Source organism: Talpa occidentalis, unplaced genomic scaffold (genome assembly GCF_014898055.3).
Source record: "Talpa occidentalis isolate TD23 unplaced genomic scaffold, MPIMG_talOcc4v2.1 talOcc4.11, whole genome shotgun sequence".
Lineage (NCBI taxonomy): Eukaryota > Metazoa > Chordata > Mammalia > Eulipotyphla > Talpidae > Talpa > Talpa occidentalis.
In genome coordinates this window covers 12,422,655-12,444,499 of record NW_023601104.1, presented here as the reverse complement: position 1 = coordinate 12,444,499, position 21,845 = coordinate 12,422,655, and the positions used below count along the sequence as shown (strand labels likewise).

At 35.3% G+C, this 21,845-nt stretch overlaps 1 protein-coding gene across 1 annotated transcript in view; it reads left to right on the top strand.

Annotated features, from left to right (window-relative positions):
* UBR1 (ubiquitin protein ligase E3 component n-recognin 1) overlaps positions 1-21,845 on the top strand; it is a 116,911-nt gene that overhangs the window by 456 nt on the left and 94,610 nt on the right. Inside the window, exons 2-3 of the mRNA XM_037502318.2 lie at positions 12,035-12,291; positions 14,088-14,166. Coding sequence (XP_037358215.1) covers positions 12,035-12,291; positions 14,088-14,166 — 336 coding nt within the window. The remainder of the gene's footprint in view (positions 1-12,034; positions 12,292-14,087; positions 14,167-21,845) is intronic.

The window sequence follows — 21,845 nt, the reverse complement described above, 5'->3', positions numbered from 1 at the left end:
GTCCCCCCAGTGCCTCTCTACTCTGCTCCGTAGGATGTGGGGCTTCACCCCTTATGGCGGCTCGGGGGAGGAGGAAACGAAAGGATTGATCTGGAAGGAAGCCACCGAATAAAAAGTTAGTCTTCACCAGCATGACTGCGGCCAAGCCTGCGGAATAGAATGACTTTGTCGTTTGTTAGTCCTGACGCGCTCAGGCATGTCTCTGTCCTGAAGTAAAACGAACTGACGATGCTATTAGGTGATTTGGTGTGGGGCCCGAGGCGGGGTTGGAGGAAGAGCCATTTTCCTATAGATGCTGTGCTGACCCCTCTGGATGATAGGAACCTTGGACGCAGTACCTACTGTTGTATTGCCTAGCTGGCTGGGTGGGGCCCTGATAGTGGCAGGGAATGCTGTCGCTGTCACCTCGTGCCATGATAGGGGTGTAGGAATTGTAGCCCTTCATTCTAGCATCTTGAGAACTGTAGGCCTAATCTTCAGTGGAGAAACCCGTCATCTGCTGCTGCCTTTTAAAGGTGAAGAAGAGACTTCTAGATATTTCAGTATTCGTAGAAATGCCATTAGTGAATATCGGAATCAATACTTTGCCCTTGTATTTTGAAAAAAAATGGGAAAGCAGAGATAGCAAAATTGAATCAATAGTTTGGCTACAGGGAAAAAAAAACTAACCGAGGAGGATAAAAGGTAGGGGACAACGTTATAAAATGTTCTGGATGGGCCCCTTTTCAGTGAGATTTATCAGAAATATTCACATATCGATCACTGCATGACGTTATGAGTTTTATTAGTCTGTCTTTATAGTGCTGCGTATAGAAATGTGTGGAAGAGACACCTTTTTCTGAAGTTTCTTTGGCTTGTATTTGTAATGAAAGCATTCTAAAAGTATTTTAGCCCTGCAGACATTTGAGCATTGTTTTATGAGAGAACAGAAAGACCTGCAGAAATAAGAGTCAACCCTGGGACTGGAAAGACTGGCTAGGAGATAGAAATCAGGTAGGGAGGGAGTTGGAATAAGGGTTTTGCCACCAACTAGGGCAGTGCTTGCAACCATCCTCTATCCCAAACAGCAGTTCAAATTCACTTCCCTGTTGGTAGTGAAGGAGGAAAACATCTCTTTGAGATGATAGGAAATGAGACAGGGAAAGTTTAGAAGCAGCTGAAATATCTGGTCTTAATGGTAGCGTGTGCGTTTTACATCTTAGAAGGAGTGGGAAAACTCTGTGCTGTGGTCGAAGTTACTGTAATTTTGTGTTGCCAAATGACTAGTGTTCATTTAAAGCTTTGATATATAAATACCTTCCAGGTGGTATAGTAAAACTCATCCATCTGGATTCCACTGACTTGGAATTGGAGTTAACGATCCAAGAATAGAGCTAGAATTTATGAGATAAACATTCAAGAAATCTTGAGCAAGGCTCTAGATATTGCAAAGTAATAGGTAGATGCAAAGACAAATGTAATAGGAAATTCACATTCTAGTGACACAGTTAAGACAAGTGTCGAAAGACTTTTAATACAAGATAGGGATATATATTAATACAAGATAGGGATATATATAGCTATATATATGCCACAGTTGCTTTTTGGCTTGGATCTCTATCTACCTGAGGATTCCAGATATCTTCCTACTTTCCTTTTTTTCTTCTTCTTTTAAGACTACTGTCTTCAATTTTAACCTTATAATGGGCTAATATACTGGGTTTCCAGTTACCTTCTTTGCTTCTCAGCAAAACAAACTCATGTTCTTTAACATTTGAATGATTTGTTTAAACCATCACGGGGAGTCCATGAAAATAAGAATGATGAATATAGGACAGTGACAGAGGTTTAAGAAACTTCTTACCAAATCCGCTAGAGTCTTTTCCATGATTATAGTTTCTGATATCCTTAAATCAGATTTCCTACTGAGACCCAATGTCATTTTTCTGTCATATTGCTGTCAAAAAGCATGAAGGTTCTGATGACATCACCTCACGGGTAGTTAGAGTAAAATAATAACTATGGATTATTGAATATTTACAAAAGCCATTGCTTAAGAATCATTAGGAGACTGATTTTGTAAGTCTGGGGTAGAGTTCAGTAATTTGCATTTTCTGTTGATTGTGAAGTCCTGGCCAATGGACCACACTTTACAACTGAAATATTTGGAAATTCTTGGTATAGAATTGATAGTTGAAATTGTATCAGCGGATAAGATCTTTGTGTGTTTAAGTACACACACATTTGTAAGCTTATGTGCACGCATGCACACACACAGAGGAATATAGGAATGACTGAATTTCAGTGCTAGATGATGGAAGAAGAACCAGGAAAGGAATTAGAAAAGGAACAACCAGATACATGGAGGTGAGAATATGACTCTGTTATAGGATGTTGCTTCTAGGTGAGGGTGGTTTATCAGGCTCAGGAAGATGAAAGCTGAGAAAAACTGGAATTCAGAGTGTTGTGTTGTCTGATATAACGTCTGCCTTCTGTCTTCTTTGACTGGATTTTCTTTCTTAAGTCCGTCTCAGGAAATGTATCCTAGCATGGTACTAAACGCTTCTCTTTTCCCTCTTTTACCCCTGTGCCTAGGTGATTTCATCTAGTTCTATGGCTTTAAGCACTATCTGCATGCATCCAATTCCCAAACGTATGTCTTCTCACTTTGGCACTCCAGAGTCACAAATCCAATTGCCTAGTTCACATATCTGCTTGGGTGGCTGATAAATGTTTTAAACAGAGGGCTCAGTTGGGAAGTTACTATAGTATTTCAAGTCATGGTTTATGGTGGCTTATACTAGAGAGCTATAGCTAGCAACGAAGAGAAAAAGATGGATTTGGGAGAGATTTTGGAAGTATGGAAGAAGGGAAAAGATTTGCTTATGGCTTAGGCATGAAGGAAAAAGGAAGAAACAGGACATCTGGATCCCCAGCTTTTAGTGTATGTATTCATGACAGTGGTGATTTGTATATACTGATAGGAAGGACCAACTTTCGGGACAGAAAAAGAGGGAGGCACATCAAGAATTTTGTTATCCCTTTTTCAGTAGATGACTCTGTCATAATGACTTTTGAACACAAACAGCTCTGTCTCCACTCCTCCTTTCTAATCCAAGTCACCACCATGTGTTGCCTGGGCAACTGTAGTGGCTTTTTAACTGGTCTCTTTGCTTGCCCTCTTCAGTCCATTCTACATACAGCAACCAGAGTAATCTGTTAAAGACTAAATTAGATTATGTCAGTCTCCTGATGTGACCTTGAGTGGCTTCCCATTGTACATGGAATAAAATCTAAACTCATTATAAGTCCTTCAAGATCCTTCCTAATCCTGCACCTACTTCTCCCTCATTTCCTGTTAACTTTCTCCTCATTCACTTCTAGCCACCCTGGCCTGTTTGTTTCTACAACAAACCCAAGGTCTATCTTTTTCCAGAGCCTGTGCCTTTGTTTGCTTTTCTTCTTTCCTAGAGTGTTTTTCCTTTGCTCTTTCTTGATAATTACCCTGGCTAAAAATTCAGTTCCTCTTATTCTTTGCAAAGTATCCTGTTTATTTTCCCCACTGCACTTAGTTACTGGATTGTCTTTATGATTTATTTTTTTTTAAAGATTTATTTATTTGTTTGTTTGTTTGTTTATTTATTTGTTTATTTTATATATACAAGCACTGGGTACAGTCAGAAGCACGGGAGGGTGAGAGAATTCACCAGAGCCAGAGCAGGGAGCAGAGCAGGCAGAAGGACCGAAGTACACTGCTGAGGGGAGCAGCGGGCGGCAGGAGAGGTCTGCCCGCCATGTGGGACCCTCCTCCGGTGGCCGGGGAGCAGCCGGGGATCAAACTGGTGCTGCAGAGGCTGCGGGCAGCTTCGCAACCCAGCGCTCAACCGCTGCGCCACCAGGGAGGCCCTGTCTTTATGATTTAAATGTCTGATCTGACTCTCCCACTAGAATGTAAGCTCCATAAAGGCAGGGATCATGTCTCATTTGCTCAGTGACATATTTTATGCTTGCTCTACCAGACATTTACATACCCTTAATTAGTAACTCGGTGTGCAAGCTGAACACGCAGGTAAGAACAGCCAAAACATGCTGGGAAAACTGTGGGGGCTACACCTGAGGGGAGAAATCAAATAGTGTACAAAAATGAACAACAATGTAAGAAAATAGATAGATAGATAGATAGATAGATAGATAGATAGATAGATAGATAAAAGCCAAAATAGAAATTCTGGGGCCATTGGTGGGATTTGTTGTATTAAAATTGATGATATTGACAGAAATGGAAAGACTGAATGCTACAGTCAAAAAGGGGTATTTTTCATTTTTGAAAACATAGAGGCCTGTAAGGTTTTTGTGATGAAAGAGCCAGGTTAGATTCACCTCTTATGTGTTCCTATAGCACCTTTTACATACTCCTGTTGTATGTGGCATGTCTCAGTCTATACTTAGTATTACCTCTTTACTGTATGTCTTTCTTTATACACAGTGCACTTCTTGAGAACATGAACTGTTTTTTGGCCACAGCTATATTTCCAGTACCTAGCACGTTGCTTTAAAATTTTATTGAATGCATGCATGAATGAATGAATGAGTGAGGAGACACTGAATAAGTAGAATGGGAGTGGAGGTAGTAGTTGGGGAGGAAGAGAGAGGAAAAGAGGCTAAATGGTTTAATATTGAATTGGGAGGCTTTGAAAAAATTTAAAGTTATTGAGGTCTAATTTATATACAATAAACTACCCATTTTAAGCATTTGCTCAATGAATTTTTGACTAGTGTGTATACTTGTGTAACTACTGTCAAATCATGATATAGAACATGACCATTACTCCCAGAAGTTACCTTGTGCTCTAGTGGAGATAGACTTTAGTTATTAAAAAAAGATTAAACATTGTTATTTTGTGTAATAATCATTAGGAAAATCAAGGAAAAGTGATATGTAATCTTTTATGTAAGGGGTATTTAGAAGATAACAATCTTTTGATAGTGGACTTTAAAATAACAAGATATAAAGGAAGAAATAAGAAGTTATATGGGCCTCCCTGGTGGCACAGCGGTTGAGCGCTGGGTTGCGAAGCTGCCCACGGCCTCTGTGGCGCCGGTTCAATCGGTTTGATCCCCGGCTGCTCCCTGGCCACCGGAGGAGGGTCCCACATGGCGCGCAGACCTCTCCTGCCGCCCGCTGCTCCCCTCAGCAGTGTACTTCGGTCCTTCTGCCTGCTCTGCTCCCCGCTCTGGCTCTGGTGAATTCTCTCACCCTCCTGCGCTTCTGACTGTACCCAGTGCATGTATAAACAAACAAACAAACAAACAAATAAATAAATAATACATGCCTCTTTAAAAAAAAAAAGTTATATGTTGTTTTCATTGGAGATGATTTTTCTTCGATATTTGAATCTATATCATTTTAGGCCAGTACACAGCTTCTGGAGTAAGGACACACGAGAGTGAGAAAACTAGGGTAAAAACCAGTATCTTGAGTCTTAACTGAAGTGCTTTGTCACCAGATTGTAGCAGGATTTAGTGCCTGTTGTTTTTCAACATTTCCTAATTTCTGCGATGGACAGCTAGGGAATATTCTGTTTTTCAATAACCAATTCTGTAGAGTCACATAATAATTTCTAAAACTCCAAATCAGAGTGATAGATTTAGTCCCACTGCCTGTAAAAAACTAGGAAAGAATAGTAACTTAGTGTAGATGAGCTAATATTAGAGACTGACTGCTTATGTTTAATAATAAACAGATTGCAAATAGAGGTTTTTGTCCTCAATACTGTCTAGAAATTTTGTCTGGGTAAATATATGTATAAATCAGTGATTGGAATAAACCAGTGCTCTGTCCTACCAATCCTTTCTTCATGTGTGTGGACTTTAAGCATTACTTCATTATTTCCCCTGCCATCATTTTACTCATTTTTCTAAAGGTGTTAATCATACAACGTTCTCTGTGAAAAAAATTTCTTGAAGCTTTTGGCCCATTGCCTCAGATAACTTAAGACAATGTATTAAGACTTCTTCAACCCTAGTTTATTATGAGCTCCTATGTGTACTTCCAAGGTATTCTGAGTTGATATGCTTCTAATTAAAGAAACAATAGTTACTTGATAAGTTTGGTGTTTTAAAGCACTTCGTGCCTTTTTTTGTGTTTTGTTTTTTAAGTTATGTTACACCATTGTGATAAGCTAAGTGCTTATGGAAATATTCTGTACTAAATAAGTGCTACTGAAGAGTGATTGCGCTTCCTAAGTGCCTACTTGCTATTCAAGAATGACATAGGCCCTCTCTAGAGTGGAGTCTACTTTTAGTCACTTGAATAATAATTATCCTAATAGTTTACTTAATGCCATTCTTCAGAAGAAAGTCTATTTGATTTGTTTGGAGGAGTGAGGCTATAGCCACTTAATGTGTCTTTATGGAATACCTTTTAAAATACCTTTGAATGTTTGGTATTTATGGGTAAAAACAGAAATGACATTAGCCACAGAAGGAAAAAACTATTAATTCATTCATTAATGCATGCATTTTTTAAAATACATACACTCTGCTTTGTAATCTGTGAAAGGATTTTAGTTGGTTTGTAAATATATATTCGGTACAGTAGAAAGAGAATATGTACTCATTCCAGAGTTTAGGAAAGCAGATTTCACACTCCAAAAGCTTCAAGGAGAACTTTGAGATGAAAAAGGAAAAGAATGGCTTAGGAGGGACAGGATACTTTTCAGAAACCAAATTCTGACAGCCTGCTTAAATATAATCTCAACAGAAAAGAAAAGAGAGGGACCTTATTTGTTATATGGTTCTATATTTGACCCAGGTTTAATTTGTCAGTGCCATAAAGACATAGTAGCCTTACTTATACAGGACATACCACCCCACCCCTACCCCCAACCCCAAAATCTTCTTAGGCTGAATATTGCATCAAAGCTAACTTAGTAAGACTTATATGTGATGAAAGTAAAGCCTTATATGTAGGTTCATTCATGTAGAGAACTACATCTCTTACATGGGACTGATCTAAGAGTTTTAGTTGTCTGCAAACTCTGAGTTTGATGTGGCTGCTAAATATGTGAAATATGATGTGCCTGCTTAAAAAAAAAGCCAGAATGTGATCATTTTTTAATAATTAAATTTATTTATTTATTTTCTTACATTGTTGTTTGATTTCTCTTCTCAGGTGTAGTGCCTGTAGTTCTCCCACGACATTAACACCTGTGATCCATCACCATAGTCCCTTGTGCTCTTTCCTCCCCCCGTTTTGCCCCCCCCACACACACTTGCTATATGCCTCAGATCTATGGTCAGCTTACAAGTTTTGTCTTTTCTTACAAGTTTTGTCTTGTCTGGCTCTTTGTTCTGTTTCTCTATATTCCACATACAAGTGAAACCATCTGATTTAATTTTCCTTCTGGCTCACTTTGCTTGGAGTAATCCCTTCCAGCTCCGTCCGTGTTGCTGCAAATGGCATGAGTTTATCATTTTTGATAGCTTAGCAGTATTCCTCTGTGTATCTATACCACATCTTCTTGATCAGTCATCTGTTTTAGGACATTTAGGTTGTTTCCATAGCTTGGCTTTTTAAGTAGTGCTGCAGTAAACATAGGAGTGCAGGTTTCCTTTTGAATTAGTGTTTTTTTGTCCTTTGGGTATATTCCCAGGAGTGGAATCACTGGATCATATGGTGGATCCATTTTTAGTGTTTTGAGGAACCTCCACACAGCTTTCCATAGAGGCTGGACCAGTTTACACAGAATGTGATCTTTTAAAAACATAAGGAAGGTCATAGTCACTTCTGTGTATGGAAGCATATTGTACATGTTCCAGAAAAGAGTAATCAACATGGAGATTGGCTTGGATACCACATGATTAGGGATGGCCAGATTTCATTAGTTTCATTTCTAGGCATGGACAGAATTCATTAGTTTCTACGTTCCATGTTAGCTCTGGAATAAAAAGGCTAATGAGAGACATAATACTTATCTTCAATTACTTACAGGGCTATTGGGCTAAAGGCACAAAATGAATTGGATTATGTCAAATAGCATATGATAAAAGTTAAGGAATGTAGATTTTGGTTTAATTATGTGCTGGCAGAATAGAAGTTGCCTGAGAGGAAATATTCATAGAATTTTAAAGAGCTAACTATCAGTTATTGTATGGGTAGAGTTTTGCTCTGGGGTAAGCAGTTTGAACTACTAGGGATGTGTGCTTATTTTTAAACTTTATGAATTTGTCAAATAGTATTACAAGGAAACATTATATAACTGAAAGATTTCTTGCTATGTGGCGATGCTCTAATTATTAATCTAATACTTACTATGAACAATTCTAGAGCCTTCAGATTTTGTTACCATTTTAAAACAGAAGAACTAGAGAAAGAATTACAAGGCCATTAAAAACTCTGTAGATGTCCAAAAGTTGTCTAAGGAAAGATAAGTTGTGGTTTGAACAAAAGGAATCTACTTAAAATAAGTTCCTTTTTCAGAATGATGTTCCCAAACAGGCTTCCAAGTCCCTGGGTCAAAGTTGAGACTATATCTTTGGTCTCCATGGGGAAGAGGAAAATGTTTGGAATGTTTGGGAATTTAAATGTTGTGAGAACTTTTTTTTAAAGACCGGTAGATTAAGAAAGCTGTTCCTTCACACCAAATGTTGGGGGAAGTGATTTTCCCCCCTCTGAACAATGAAGAAAAAAAATTCTTAATTTTATTCTTGCCTCAAATGGGGAAAAATAATACAAAGAAACAGATAACTAAGAAAACTATTCCAGTCACCGGTAACTCCTGAACCTGTTATACAGTAAAATACAACCAATGCAGTTTTTCTTATCTGGAAAGAAAGACAAATCTTAGTTGAACATTTTTTTCATAGTTGTGACAATCATCTAGGGGAAAATCTTGATGAAAGAGTAAAATCATACTTTATCTCCCATAAGAATGCTACAAAGTTTTAGACTTAATGGTAGCATTTACCTTGTCATCTCTAGCAAGAAGTTCATGATAATTAGTGATAACTGAAAAATTTTGTTATGTATTTCTGGTAGACTTTCACAGATACAGGGTATAAAACAAATTTCCTTTCCCCAGGTTGGTTACAGTCTGGTTGAAGAGGCTAGATGTTCACATTTAAAGATAACTAATAATATCTGGCAGAGGTGTGGATACTGAGTGAGTACTTCTTTCAGTAAGTGCTATATTAGAATTACAGGAGGGGAATTATTTTAGGCTGATCAGTGAGGTATTGACAGAAGAGGGCTAGATGAATCTTGAGGAATAATTAAGGTTGGGCATGGTGGAAAGATAGAGGGCTAGTGATAAAATCAATGGAAAGGACACTTATGGAATCAGTACCCAGACATTTTGTTCAAATCAATGTTTTCATATCCTTGAAAAACTTGAAAAAAACTAGTTCCATGCCTTCCATAATTAGGTAGGACAGAAAAATTTTTTGATTGTTGTATAGCTCTACAGCTTTCCACCCTCCCACCCCCCATTTAGTACTGTTTGAAGAAAAGAACTTAAGTATATCATAGAATATTAGATATTGTCTGCTAGTTGTTGCCAAAGAGATGGAGAAAAGTTGTGGTAAGTAACCTAAAAAAGTTGAAGTCAGAATATTGGAAGATAATAGTTTTTCTAAGAAAGGCTTTAGTAAAATAGTTTTAGTTTTATAGTTAAAAGATAGCTCAAAATATGGAATCACTGTAAGAATATTAACTGATTCATCTCTCTTCAAATATATGTTGTCATACTGTGTCTATCACCGAAGTACAATCAGCCGTCCACCACAGTTCGCTGAACACCCTTTACCCTTTGCTCTCTCCTTCTTACCCCATCTCACCTCACCTTTGGTACTTAGTTCTGCAGTCAGAACCTAAGGATTTGTTTTTGTTTTATTTTTTCTGTTCTTTTGCTTTGTTTCTTTATATTCCACATTTTGACTGAAATCACCCAGCATTTGTATTTCTCCTTCTTGCTTATTTTGTTTAATGTAATTCCCTGAAGTTCCATCCATGTTTTTGCAAATAGGAAGATTTCATCTTTTTATACAACTGAGTGGTATTTATATATATATGTGTGTGTGTGTGCATGTATATGCAAATATATATAAACATATATATTCCATATCCTTTTATGTAACATTAAAACAAATATTAAATACTAATAAAATCAGAAAGTCAACCCATTTCAAATGAACAATATTAATTGGAAGGATGTTAACTGCAAATAAGTTGCAGTGATGTATTGATAGGTTTCCCTTGTTTGTGTTCATTTAAGCCTACATTTGCTGAGTGGCATTAAAACTGTTTGGCTGCCTAAACAGACAGATGGATCAAATTGTGGTATATATACACAATGGAATAGTACTTAGTGATCAAAAAAGATAAACCCATGCCATTTGTGGCAACATGGATGGAGCTGAAGGTGTTAAGCAAAATAAGTCAGAAGGAAAAAAGATAAGGGGCCTCCCTGGTGGCGCAGGAATTAGTCTCAAGGCTATCAAACTATTGCCAGCCACTGTGACATGCGTTTGATCCCCAGCCAGGGAGCTAACGCACATGGTGAGGCAGCCCTCTCCTGTCTCTTCCGCTGTCCCCTCAGCAGTGTATTTCAGTGGATCTACCTGTTCTGTTCCCCACTCTCTCTGGTGAATCCTCTCATGCCCTGTACCTCTGGCCTAGACCCCTAGTTCTTGTGTGCATAAAAAGTAAAATTTTTTTAAAAAAAATCTTTAAAAAAAGAAGGGAAAAGATAAATATCAGATGGTTTCACTTACATGTGGAATATAGAGAAACTGAACGAAAGGTGAAAAAAAAAGACAAAACTTGCAAGCTGACCATAGAGCTGAGGCATACAGCAAGGGCAGGGGAAAAAGAGGGGTCAAAACAGGGGAAAGAAGAGTGCAAGGGATGGGGTGGTAGGAGAACTAACTACAGGGAATATACCTAAGGTGAGAAACCAAATACTGTACAAAAATGAACAATGATAGAATTAAAGTTTGTTTTTAAATTAATAAAAATCAGAAGTTGACCATACCCCCCAAAAAACAAACAAATAACTGTTGGGCTGGTTAGATGCTTTCGGGTAATCAGCCATCACATTTAAGCCCAAATTGCCAGTGAATAATTAGCAGAGCATTTCTTGATATATGGAAAGCTGTCTTGATGTGGTTTGAATATACAGTAGTTTATAATTTAGCAGTTGAAGGAACAGTTGTCATTTTCAGTTTTGGCAATTATAAATAAAGTTGGCATAACATTTATGTACACGTTTTTGTGTGAATGAAAGTTTTCATTTCTTGGTTAGGTACCTAGATGTTTGATTGTTGGGTCATATGGTAAGTATATGTTTAACTTTATTAGAAATTTACAAACTCTTTTATAAAGTGACTGTGCCATTTTGAGCTTCTGTCAGCACTTCTCCAGTTTTCTGCACCCTTGCTGGTACTTGGCATTATTGCTAGGTTTTTGTTTCTTTTTTTTTTTTTTAGCTTGTGCTATTACAATTTTTTTTTTTTGTATTTCCTTAATGAAAATTGATGTTCAACCTATTTCATGTGCATGTACAAATAAGCCACCTGTAACATTTTCTTTTGAAGAGCAGTAAGTTTACTTTTTATGAGGTCCAACTCTGTTTTGTTTTGTTTTTGTGGTTAGTGTTTCTATACTCTAAAAACTTTGGCCCTCGTCATTAAACACTGTTTAAACATTAATTGTTTAAAACAATCAAACTAAGAGTAAGGGGTATGACTTGTCTCTATACAGCTTCTGGTAGTTACATCACCTTTACAGAGCAGAAATTGGTCATTCTAGAAGGAGAAAGTAATTCTCATCTGTTCTAGTTGCTCTTCTTTTTTCCGGATATCTGTGGTATGTGTCAATCCTCTGATTCCAATACTATTTTTTTAAGCACCCATTTACCTCTTGTATTGTGGAAAGATAAAAATAAGAATGTATCATAAATCCCTTTCTCTGAAATCACTGAATGTGTCATTTGTTTTGCCTTGTAGATCTTAAAGAAGGAAGTTATAACAAAGTCTAAATTTTATTTTCCTTCAGTGGTGGGATCAGCAAGCTGATTTTTATACTACTTTCTTGCACCATTTGGCACAATTGGTGCCAGAGATTTATTTTGCTGAAATGGACCCAGACTTGGAAAAGCAGGAAGAGAGTATACAAATGTCAATATTCACCCCGCTGGAATGGTACTTATTTGGAGAAGATCCAGATATTTGCTTAGAGAAACTGAAGCACAGTGGAGCATTTCAACTTTGTGGGAAGGTTTTCAAAAGTGGAGAGACAACATATTCTTGTAGGTAAGAATTAGAAATTTACAGGGTTGGTTATAAGTACACTCATATTTCATGATATACTTTCCTTGGCTTATTACTGTTTGTAATATATTTAATCCTACTTAATAAACTTTCTTTTATTATACACCTAGACAACTGTTTTTGCTAATGCAGGTTGTTTCTGAATATATGACTTAACCAGTTCTTTCAATTTTCTTTCTGTTCTCCAAAAGTATGTAAGTGATAGATTTGTGTCTTGTTTATAATGTAGTCCACCTACTCCCATCTGAGGCTTTTGGGGCCAGGTAGCTTTCAGAAGTCTAAATACTTTCCCAGTAGAGTCAGGGCAGGAATCTATAATCACATTTATTATTTCTATAAGAAATCTATGAATATGCATAGTGAGTGGTATAAATAATGTTTTGTCACCAAGCAAGATTTGTGTCACAGGATTGTGATGCTGTACAAGCAGTTGGAATTTAATTGGATAGAGAAAGTCAGTAGTAGGGAAACTAGAAATAGCCTTAGACTTTTTGTCCTCTGTGTGAGACTCAAACATCATAGTAACATTTTTCACTCCCTACTTTTGCCTGAAATTTTCAACTTTTAGATCTTAGCAACACTCTTAGTTTTTTCCCCTTTATTAAAGGTAGCTTAGGTTAGGAGTGTGAATTTTTAGACTTTATAAAAACAGAGAATTGTTTTTTGTTTCAGTATAATTCTAGGTTTGACTGGTTTGTGTATAATTAGCAGTTGTTTAGAAAATGTTATCTTTATCCTGTGCTTTCCTCAGGAAAAAAGTCAACTTTTGTGTTTTGTGTCCTGTTTTGCTATATAGTGTAATAAAATTCATTTATCATCTTGTGTTTTTAGCTGAAACCGAATGATCTCCAATGAAAGCATAACAGACATTTGTATAGCTCATTTCTCCAAAAGTGTCATGGAGACATTTTAAATTATCAGAACTAGGGAAATGGTACTGGCATCTAGTGTCAGGATAGAGGCCAGAGTTTTGTTAAATACCCTACAATGCATAGGACAGACCTTCTAGCCCTGATAAATGCTATCTGTTTCAAAGTGTCAGTACTTCTGAGTTTGAGAAATCCTGCTCTAATTAGGTCAGTAGATCAGATATATTTTAGAGAATACTTTAGGCAATCTTTACTTCCTATTAGCCTTTTAAAATTAATTTTAAAAACCAATTCTATTGATTCAATTCTTCTAAATAAAATGTTTTTAAAATTAATTTTATATTTTGCACTAATTTATATTGTTCTTAATGTTTCCCTGAAAATATTAAAAATAGAACTTCTTAGTTTTCATTAGGGAAGAGATTAAGAGAGATTGAATTATTTTCATTCATTTAATAAATATTAATTGAACACCTAACATATGCCAGACACTATTGTAGGTGCTTGAGACATATCAAAGTATTAAATAAAGGCAAATCTCTGTCCATATTTTGCTTGCATCCTAATGAATTTTGTCTATATTCAGATCTCCTTTACCAGTGAACAATCCGTGTTTATATACATAAATGTAATAGGGTAAGATGATAGTAAAGCTGATCATTTTTCTAAAATAAATTTGGAATTGTAACTTAACAATTGAAAACCAGATAAAAGTACAAAGTACAAAAAAAATGCCTGAATGGAAAAAAATAAATATTGCTAAAAGTTATTAGAAATCCAATTTTTGAAACATTTTCACATTCAGTTTGTGTACCATACAGAAAACTCATTCACAGTGCATTATGGTTGTACCTTAAAGATCAGTAGGAGTCATCTAAATTTTGGAATCTAATTTTTAATCTTTTTCAGGGACTGTGCAATTGATCCAACATGTGTACTCTGTATGGACTGCTTCCAGAATAGTGTTCATAAAAATCATCGTTACAAGGTATGAAAGTAGATCCATAAAACCTGTAGGTTAGCAGGAATCTGATGGCTATCTAGTTCAAATTCCTGAGGGTACTTGAATTCCTGCTATAACAGCTTTGATATGTCAACCTTTAGCACTGGTTAGACATAATATGTGATAGGACAGCTACTACCAAGAGGCAATCCCTCACAATTTTTTTGAGAGATAAGCAATTTTAATATAAAAGATTACATAAAACGTATGAATAGTTTAAAGAGTAACTATAAGGTGAACACCTTTGTAACCAATACTTAGGTCAAGAAATAGTGACAGATTTGACACTAATTGAAAAGAAATGTACAAAAACACTTTCTTAAAATTATAAAAACTCAGAGCATTTTTTTTTTTTAAGATTTATTTATTTATTTATACAAGCACTGGGTGCAGTCAGAAGCGTGGGAGGGTGAGAGAATTCACCAGAGCTAGAGTGGGGAGCAGAACAGGCAGATGGACCAAAGACACTGCTGAGGGAAGCAGCGGGCGCAGCAGGAGAGGTCTGCTCTGGCGCCATGTGGGACCCTCGCCAGCCGGGGATCAAACTGGTGCTGCAGAGGCTACGGGCAGCTTCGTAGCCCAGTGCTCAACTGCTGCGCCACGGTGGGAGGCCCTACTCAGAGCATTATTATCATGAACTTTGCAAATACCCCTCAAGCACTTAGAGCACAGCTAGCAGAAAGCACCATGCAGGCTCCCTGGTAATTTTTATATAACTTTTAATGTGCTTCCATAACTGTGTTGTAAAACCACCTGAACATTGTCAATAATAATGTCAATATCATCTTCTAAAAAAAGAAATCAGACATTGCTAGCTCCGAGAGGCCTCTGATTTGTCCCTTCTGGTTTCTAATTCTTCTCACCGCTCCCCCTTACAATAACCTCTCTTCTGTTTTGTGATACATTTCCTTGATTCCCTTTTTAGTTTATCTCCAAAACAATATCAACTAGTTTTATCTGTTTTGGTCTTTATATAGATGAAGTCATATCTCATATTTTTCTTGTTGAGTAGCATTTTCTTGCTGAGTACATACGTAATACTGTATGTATGTATGTAACTGTAGCTTGTCAGTTGACCTAATCATGTCTTTATTCATTGTATGGATATGTAAATTATTCCAACTTGGGGCTATTATGAACAATTCTGCTATGAACATTTTTGTGTGTGTATTTTGGTACACATATAGAGGAGTTTTTGTAGACTATGTATCAATAGAATTACTGAACTCTAGGTATATCAACCTTAATAGATAATTAGATTCATAGTAGGTAATTTAAGACTGTTTTCCAAAATGATTATTCTATTTTAAAGGTTCTCCAGCTGTGTGTGAGTGTTTAAATTGTTCACATTCTTGCAAGATTTGGTGTTGTTAATTTTTTAAATTTTATCTTGTATTGTGGTATGTAATAGTATGTTATGTTTTTGTGATCTTAATTTCATTTTCCTAATTGCTAATGAAGTTGAGGGCTTTTTCCTATTTGTTTTGCTGTTACTCTTCTTCATGATCTCCAGCTTTTTAGTAGTTTATCCTTAAAAAGATGAGTAAAATCTCAGGATTTAATGTATAGCGTGGTGATTATAAGTGATAATACTGTACTGTGTAGTTAAATTTGCCAATAAATTAGAACTTAAAATATTCTCACATATACACAAAAAGATAAACATGAGCAAGAGAACATACTGCCATAGTACCTTGAAAAGATAAACTGTAAACCTCTCATTTTCTCCTGAAAACAAATAAAATACATATTGTTAAAGGTTATTTTAATAAAGATAAATATTTCTGTAGTTAAATGATAAAGCCAAATTATAAAAATAATATATACATATAGCCATCTCCTTAAATCAGAAAAAAATTGAAATTTTAAAATCAAATTTAAAAGAGCTATAAAAGAAAAAATAGTCTTCATTATACTTTTAAATGGAAAGAGCAAAATATGTATATTTATGCATTTGATGTTGGTATTTATTTTAGACCATATTGTGTATGTAATACTTTACTATAATTTAACCTATTTACCAACTGTTGGAGAATCATTTTGGGTTTCAGTCTTTTAAATAGTAAACAGTATTGAAGTGAACATGTTTCTATGTTAATCTTTTTTGTGTGTGTAGAATTCCTTTAGTATAGATTCTCAGAAGTTAAAAATATGGACATTTCAGAAAATAAAAAGGCAAACCACATACTGACTGAAAAATCTTTGCAAAATATGTATCTGATAAATATATAAAAGGAAGTCCTAAGCTCAACAATAAGCAAGTGGACAACCCAATTAGAAAATGGACAAAAGACCTGAAGCAGACACTTCACCAACAGATATGCAGATGCAAATAAACACATGAAAAGATGCTCCACATCATATGTCACTGGGGAATAGCAAATTAAAACAGAGATACCACTACACAATTATTAGAATAGCCAAGATCCAAAACACTGTCAACGCCAACTGCTGGTGAGGATGTAGAGCAGCAGGAACTCTAACTCATTTCTTGTGGGACAAATTGGTACAACTTTGGAAGGCATTTAGCAGTTAATTACAGGGATAAATATACTGTAACCATATAGTTCATCAGGTGTGCTTCTTGGTATTTACCTAGATTAACTGAATTTAGGTCCACATAAAAAACAGGTCAGAGATGTCTCTGGCACCTTTTTATTTGTGTTTGCCAAAATTTGGAAGCAACCAAGATGTCTGTGTAGAGGTGAATGGATAAACAAATTTTGGTAGATTGATAATACAGTGGAAAATTATTCAGTAATAAAAAGAAATTAGCTACCAAACTAAAGAATCAACATGGCAGGAATTTAAGTGTATATTGCTGTGTGACGGAAACCATTGTAAAAATGCTTCATACTGTGTGACTCTGGCTTTCTGACATTCTGGAAAAGGTAATGGTATAGAGACAGTAAAAAGTTAAGTGGTTGCCATGGGCTGGGGGATAGTGGTAGGAGGAATCATTATAAATAAGTGAGGCACAGAGGATTTTTAGGAGATTTGTAAGATACTCTGGTTGTATGCACATGTCATGATAGTTTGCCAAAATCAGAAAATGTGCAACACAAAGAAAATGTGCAACCCTGATGTAAATTATGTATTTTAGTTAATAATGTATCAACAATGATTCCTGAATTATAGCAAATATACCACTCTAATGCAAGGTGTTAATAATAGGGAAAGTTGTATGATGGGGAGGAGTGTATAAGAACTTGGGGTTTCTCCTCAATTTTTCTTTAAGCCTAAAACTGCTCTATCAAATAAAGTTGATTAATTTTTACTTGTGGGTTTTTAAAGATTCCTAGTATATTTCCAAATTGCATTAGGAAAGAATTACACCAAGCAGTAGTACATGTGAACTTGCAGAAAACTTTTAAAGTAAAATCTTTAAACTGAACCTGACTTGAAAAAAATCTCCCATTACTTTTAAAATGTATTTTATTGATTGTTCTTAATGTTCTTTGTCTTTACTTATTTTGGAGTGGTGAATGTAGAATACCCTTGCATTGTTACTTTGTTATCTTCCTAGATAATAGGAACTTAAGATCTTTGTTTATTGTGCCATAATATTTATTGACAGGACCAGAGTCTTTGATTTAACGAATAGATTAATTCCAAGAAGCCAAGATCAGAAAAATATTACAACTCTGATTAACTCGAACCAAAATAGTGGCTGAGTTCACCGAACTAGGGATTTCTTGTGTCTTGGAAGGTGATACTAAAAGCTAGGCCATCTGGTAGCCTTGAGAATAACAGGGTACTCTTTTATTGACTACATTCCAGAGTTGATTTGAATAAATATAGAGAAGAAAACAAAACCCACTAACAATCTTTTCTTCCCTTTGTTTTTAGCCTGTGTATGCCTCTGTCTTTATTTGCTAATTGCAGTGATATATTTATATGTCCTTTATCTTCCCCTGACCATAAACCCTCAAGGACAAGGTCCAAGTATCATATTTTAGTATTTCTTTTACAATACCTGGGATACAGATTTTCAGCAAACATTCATTGATATATCAAGTGTTATGATCAAAGGGGCTAACTCACAGACAGAGCTGACAGTTAAAATTTAACTATTGAAATAACTACAGGGTTTATCTTAATATCTTTCCTTACACATTCTGTAATGCTACATGATGAAAATTTATTAACATGTTTGTTTTTTAAATACAACAGCATTGAAAATACTTAGGCAATACACTAAAACTTCCCTTTTCAAAATTTAAAGCAAAATAGAATATAAATAGAAATTAGAGTTGCCAGCTTTTTTTTTCTTTTTACTATTAAGGGTCTTTTAGCCACTTTCTTTATAACAGAGATCTCTGAAAAGATTTTAAGATTCTCACAGGTTGGATTAGGGCACTCGCTCTGGGTCGGGTCTCTAGCAGTCTTCTCCTAACTGGACACCCCAAGGGACCAGCTTCCTGAATTCATGGCCGGCTTTATGGGCACACAGTCCCCCCAAAAAACACAGCCATTAAAATATTCTTGGTGCAAGTGAGCTATTTAGACACTACCCAACAAAATTTCTTTGTTAAACTGAACAGTTTAGCTTACAGTCTTACAGATCTTTATGCAGGGATGTTTATGTCGTATGTATGTCTATTGTATGTTGATTTGCAATTTGTTTTTAAGTTGACAGTATATAATGTGGCGGTGCTATATTGATATATGTTAATATATATCAATAATAATAACTCTAGCCTTATTAAATTGCTGTATATATTCCTTGTGTATACATCATATATTTAACCTTTCCCCCTTTTTATACAATTAATAGTTTCCAATTTTTCACTGATCATCAGATATTGGAATGTATATATAATTATATACCTTTATTTTCATATAAACAAGTGTATATTCAAGAATGCCTAAGACAAGTTTCTTAAAGGTACATTTTCTGGAATTGAAGGTTATTTGCCTTTATAATTTTGAAAGATTTTTGCAGTATGTCTTTCTTTAATTGCTGTGCCAACTTACATTCCCATTAAAAGGATATGAGAACATTCTTTCTCCATACCTGTCTCTAAACTAACCAGTCTTTTTACTTTTTCTTGGCTTGCTTCATATAGCATAATGCCTTTGAGAGTCATTCACTTATCAACAGTTTGTTCCTTTTTGTTACTAAGTATTATGCATTGTATAAATGTGCCAGAATTTATTATCTGTTCACCAGCTAAACATTTGTGTTATTTCCAGCTTTTAAATAAAGCTGCTGTAAACACTAAAGTACAAGTCTTTGTATGTGCATATATTTTAATTTCTCTTCAGTAACCTAATTTAGTGTATTGTTAAACTTTAATAAGATCTGTTTTCTTTTAAACTTGTTTTATGTTATCATTTATCATTGATAAATTTGTATGTTGTTAAATTTACCAGATATTTTATATGTCAATTTTGTGACTCACTTTCATGGCATGCTTTAGTCAAAGTTTATGCTTTTGCTTTCTTTTAATATACCTACATTTTAAGTAATTATAAATAAGTGTAGTTTTTTAATATGCTGTAAATATTAAGGAAGAAAATTTGATTTATAGATTCTAATTTCTTTTGGAATGTTTTTTCCCAGTGTTTACCTCTTTATTAATAATTTTATAGTGCTTTCATTTCTTTTTACCCATATGCTTTTTATTATTTAGTCTTATCAATTGATATCTTTGATTCCTTCCTACTGTCTTTATGGTAGGTGACCTTATGTTACTTTCTCTTTCCCTTTTCCCATTTTTCAGTTTTTCTCTTTCTGATTGTCAGGTCACATAATGTTTATATTCTTCTGTATCCTCACCCTTGATTTGTTCTTAGTTCTAGTGTTAAATATATATTCAACAGCTGTCTTTATTTTTCTTCATGTTTCCCCAATCACCTTTTTAGTCAGATGAAGCTCATCTTCTAAGGGTTGATGAACTACAGTTTGTGGGTCAGATCTGTCTCATTGCCTATTTTTTTTAAATGACCTACAAGCTACACATGGTTTTTATATTTTTAAATCGTTGGGTGAAAAGAACATTTCATGATGCTTGAAAAGCTCATGAAATTAAAACAATGTTAAAATATAGTTTCATAAAAAGATTTATTGGGACATATCCATAATCATTCATTTGTGGCTGTTTCTATTCTACAACATTATAATTCAGTAATTCAGCAATGATTATATGGCCTGAGAAGCCTAAAATATTGAAAATCAGTTCCTTTATACAGAAAATTTGTGGATCTCTGCTCAAAGAAGGTTCTGTAGAGTTCCCTAATTTCTGACATATTTAAAATTGTATGCTATAGGTTGGCTGGAAATAATACCCTTATTTTACCCATTTCTTTCCTTGAAGAGGTTGCTGTGTTATTGTCTTGTTTTGTATGTTGTTATTGAAACTGATACCACAGTGGACCATCGTGTTATTTTAGCCTTCTGCTTGAATGCCCTCAGGACTTTTAAAAGTAAACTAATATAGTAGGGTTTATTTTGGACTTGATCATACTGGATGATCTTTTTCTCAGTTACTTATGGAACCTTTCAATGTGTAGATTAAACTCTTCCTTTATTTTCAAGACATTTTCTCAAATTGTAGTTTTAAATATTAGCTCTGTTCCGTTGTTTTGATTTTCTTCAATGATTCAGTTATACTATGGTAACTCTGTCTTCTATTTCAACCACTTTTTCTCTGTCCCTGTATTATTTTACTTCGTCTCATTTTCATTTTCTCGACTGTTTTTCTGATTTATTGTAATGCTGTTTGTTAGCTTTTTAATGCTTTTTATGTTTTAATGCTATTTGAGTTGGACAATTTGTTACTTAGAACTTATTTCTGATATGATTTTCTTGTTATCTTCTATATTTTCCCCTGAATTCAAGTCTCATTTTATTTGCTCCTTGTTGTTTGTCCATTTTCCCCCCTATTTTTTTATTGTTAAAGGTGCTTTAATCTGATCAGAGTTTTCATATACTCACATGCTTCTTTGAGGCTCTGTGATTTAGTTTGGAGTGTTGTATTAACAGTTTTCTTCACCTTCATGATGGTTCTTAGCCTTTATTTGCATCATTTGCTTTTTGGGAGGCAATAGTTTTATATAAATATAGTATACTTTATTCTGTTCTTTTCTTTTCATGATCAGGATTCACAAGCGCCCTCTTCTGTCAATGCTGTGCTTTTCTGGTGTAATTTCTTTTGTGGTGGTAGTGGTGAAGTGAGGGAAGGGTTTGGCATGTTCTGTTTCTCTCTTGTTTCCGTGGGACCTTTATTCTTCCTTAGATCCCTCTACCACATCTTTAAGAGGTAACTACTTAAAAAAAAAATAAAACATAGTTGATTTTCTTACAAAAGCAATGCTTCTCTGAGGTTGCCACTTCTGGTCCTGATCATTTTTCCTGTGAACCGCCAAATCTCAACCTGGGTTTAGTGTTTGTACTTTAGCATTGGCTTTTCTCTTCATTTCAGTCCTATAGACCCACCTCTTTCATGGAGTCTCTTAAGCTCCTGTCTCTTATTGTCTGCATTCCCAGGCTTAAGTGATAGGCAATGGGAACTCTAGTGGAAGAAGTCATTTGAAGGTTGTGGTGATTAACTTTTTGTCTCCTAGTAAAGGTGTAAATACACATAATATGTTGTTTTATTGTTTTCCTTGTTAATTATATATTTTGGGGGAAGATTCAGTCAGGTAATTGTCATCATCTG